The sequence below is a fragment of the Carlito syrichta genome, unplaced genomic scaffold (genome assembly GCF_000164805.1).
Source record: "Carlito syrichta isolate Samal-C Ts95f unplaced genomic scaffold, Tarsius_syrichta-2.0.1 Scaffold316167, whole genome shotgun sequence".
Classification (NCBI taxonomy): Eukaryota; Metazoa; Chordata; class Mammalia; order Primates; family Tarsiidae; genus Carlito; species Carlito syrichta.
Window position 1 is genome coordinate 438,144 of NW_007260263.1, and position 3,814 is coordinate 441,957.

Genomic DNA, 3,814 nt, shown 5'->3' on the forward strand with positions numbered 1-3,814 from the left:
AAAAAAGGTACAGTAAAATATGGTATAAAAATGGCACAGCTGTATAGGGCGCCTACCATGAATGGAGCTTGCAGGACTGGAAGTTGCTCTAGGTGAGTCAGTGAGTGGTGAGCAAATGTGAAGGCCTAGACATTACTGTACACTTAAGATACTTAAATTTTTAAAAATAAAGTATGCTATGACTTTACCTCACTAAGTGATAGGCATTTTCAACTCCACTATACTCATATGGGACCATATATGTGGTTGGTGGAAACGTTATGGGGCACATAATCACACCAAGACTTGGGTCAAACCACTTTCAAAAACAGCACTCTTTAAAAGGAAAATTCAAGCCGGGCTTGGTGGCTCAGCCTGTAATCCCGCACCTTTGGGAGGCTGAGGTGAGTGGATTGCCTGAGCCCCATGGGTTCGAGACCAGCCTGGGCAACTTGGCAAGACCTCATCTTTACAGTAAATCAAAAATTAGCCGAGCGTAGTGGCGTGTGCCTGTAGTTCCAGCTTCTTGGAAGGCTGAGGCGGAAGGATCGCCGGAGCCCAGCAGGTCAAGGCTGTGGTGGCCGGGAGCGGCCTGCACTCCAGTCTGGGTGACAGAGTGAGACTCCAACTCAAAAAAAAAAGGAAAATTCAAACAATGGAGAAAATAGAGCAAGTGAAGTACCTCTAGTCTCAAACTGAATGCTGAAGAACCCCAGAACTTTTATTTTTTGTTTTTAAGACAAAATATATTATCTGAGACAAACTCCATGTATGAGAAATAAGCACAGAATGTTCAAAGAATCTGACAGCCAAAGTCTCTGGAGGTATACAAAGAACTGATTTGTGCTTTAAAATCAAGTGTTTCATCAAAGCAGCTTCAAAACTGACAAGATTAGTGGCACTGAGATGTGAGGTACCAAGCCACAGGAAGCATTTTTTTAGATAGTAATCAGCAATCAAGTAATAATAATGGAAATTATTTACTACGTTATTCTGTGCAGGCATATATTGTGCACACACAAGGAAACTAGAAGTTAACTAATTTTCCTTCCAACAAAAGAGAAGATTAAGACTCAAGTCCCAGTGACCTTAAGTCCAAGAATGTTCTTACAGCCTGTGTTATACTGCCTCCTACAGGTAATCAGAGGCTGCAGGGCAACACAAAAACTGCCCAAAAGAATAAAACATCAGAAACCTGTCACTTATATTAAGAAAAAGAATTAGAGGTGGTACCTGGGGTCATAGCAAGATATTTCCTCAAGCTAGTTAAGGTTAATTAGAATAAAACTACAGAAATGATTAGGATCAATTCAGTTATTTAAAAAAACACCCACAATCCAATCAGTGGAGGCTAATAAATAGCCTTAAGACCCATTGGACTTACTAAATCATATTGTCCTCAAAGCTAATGAGAGAAAATGCTTTTGGAAAAAAAGGAGATGACCTGCAGATTATATTAAAGGGAATTTCAAGGGGGTAAAAGGTGATGGGAGGGATAGTTCCTGGCCAAGGTTAGAAAGGTTTTACCTAGAAATTCCATGATCTGGATATATGCCCAGGGGAGGATACACCCAAGCTAAATCCACCATAAGGTTATCCAACTAATTCCTCTTCCTCTGATTTCAGGTTCACTTAGCAGCTAATTATAATTTGCATTCCCATTCAGATTTGCCAACAGGGAGAGACTATACTGTTAAGAGTAGTACCCGGTCCACGGTATATTAAGAAAATTCATTCCAATTTAAAAATTTTTCCTAAATAAACAACCTACCATATTTTGGAAAATTAAACTTTCATTTTCACAAGTCCCCCACACCTCCATTATCTTATTACTACATAACTACCGGAACGTTACTTAATCCCTTGAAAGCCTTGGGGTCCTTTTCTGTAAAACGGGAATAAAAATACTCTGCATAGTAAATTAAATGTGTATTTGGCACGAGGAAAGGACAAGGAAATGTTACCTCGACTGTCCAAGCTCACGAAGCTAATAACTGGGAAGAGCTCAGATCTGAGCCCAGGTTTATACCAAACCCATTCTTTTTCCATTTCAGCATTCCTAAGAGGCTGTAGTCTCAGTTGTCATTTCACTCTTTAAGACTAAGTATAATTTACTTAATCTTTTTGGGCCTTGTATCTTTAAGGAACCTTTCTTCTAGAGCTAAGGCAACTAAAATTTGTGGGGGGGGGCAACAATTACATTGTTCACTGCAGAGGGGAAAAAATTCATTCTGGGTTTTAAAGTTAAAGTCCTAACTTATGAACCGAGGCTGTGTCTGGGGTTACTGGTGTGCCTAATTAACCACAGTATACGTGTGCTAAATGGTAGGATCATTCCAATAAACAAAGACTTTAATATCGAGAGCTAACTTTCTAAAATCAACGACTGGCTACCAATACAAAAGAATGAATTCCATCCACCACCGCAGGTGGTCTGAAAGTCTAAAAAGGAGGACTAATCAACATCTGTTTGGCTTGAAATGAGGTATCAAAAAGGTAAGGCTTACTATCTTAGTAAGAAAAGTTAAATAAAGGACTATGAATTAAAGTACAGCTTACCTGTTATTAAAGACTTAAAATTTTCAGGGAGTCTGGCAAAGAAATTCTCTACCAGTCCAAATCAACTACTTGATACAAGTACCTTCGCAGTGAACATTTCTAAATTTAAAGTACTTAACGTAAACTGCATTTGCAAGACACTTTTGGAAAAGGGACAATATAAAAAAAAAACCTTAGCACAGAAATCTGGGTAGCAGTAAAGAAGCAAACACTACAATAATTTACCGAAAGCAAGCCTTGGTAAGGCTCAACGAGTTCGGAGATGAATTTAGTATATAATGTATTCTCAAGAGCAAGGAGCTCTAAAAAGCTTTCTCTACATTTAAATACTGCTCTCCTATTTCACGTTATCTTGACCAGATAACGAATTTTTTCGGCTGGACGTTTTTCTGAAGGGGAAGCGTAAAGGTTAAGGAAATTGTTTAATCCATTCTTCAAAGAGTTGCCAGATTTGACTTCCAGCAGCACACTAAACGTCTACGAACATAAAGCAGCTTCTCTAAAATCACAGCTAATAAAATTTTGACCGCAAAGGCAACCTTTTAGGTTAAAGCCTTCGACCTCACTTTCTTTCAGATTCAATCTGATAAGCAGAAAAATCTGAGTCATCAGAAAAAGGGAAAAAAAAAAAAAGCGAAGAGCAAAATTCAGCGCTACGATGAGAAACGTGTCGTCCCCTCCCCCCTCCCCCACAACACACACAACTTCTGAAAACTTGCTCCCAGGCTTTCCAAACCCCCTCGCACAGCATCTCCCGCACCTCCCGACCGGAACGATGCCCCCCGGCCAGGAGAGCGAGGGTCTTTCCGGCGGAGAAACCGTCCCCCACGAGATCTCGAAAAGTGGGAGCAGGGCAGAACCGTACCTGGGCGTTGGCTTCGTGGAGTTTGTGCTCCGTGGAGACGTGGTGCCTCAGGAGAAGGGTCTTCTTGTAGTTGCGGGTCCCTCGCGAGAGCTCGTCGTGCCCCGCCTGGGGCAGGTCCGCGCCGCCCCCATCCGCGGGGGTCTTTTGGCACCAGCCGCAAGACATAAGGCCAGTATCCTTGGAATACCGCAGCCAGGGAAAGTCCTTGAGCCAGGAGGTCTGGAAGGAGCACTGGAGCTTCTGCATTAGCGACTTGGGCCGCGCGAGCGGGAAGTGCTGGACAGTCTCTCCCTCGCCAGCTCCCACGCCGCTGCCCTCCGCTTCGTCCCCGCCATCGCCGCCCGACCGCCTGCTGCTGCTGCAGCTGCCGCCTTCCGCCCCGCTGCCGTCGCCCAGGCTCGCCCCCTCCTC

General features: G+C 43.1%; 1 protein-coding gene across 1 annotated transcript in view; it reads right to left on the reverse strand.

Annotated features, from left to right (window-relative positions):
* Positions 1-3,808, reverse strand: part of ZBTB10 (zinc finger and BTB domain containing 10) — a 32,096-nt gene extending 28,288 nt beyond the window's left edge. The window contains exon 1 of the mRNA XM_021706862.1: positions 3,404-3,808. Within this exon, the coding sequence (XP_021562537.1) occupies positions 3,404-3,649 (246 nt within the window). The 5' untranslated portion in view covers positions 3,650-3,808. The remainder of the gene's footprint in view (positions 1-3,403) is intronic.
* Between the last annotated feature and the right edge of the window lie 6 nt (positions 3,809-3,814).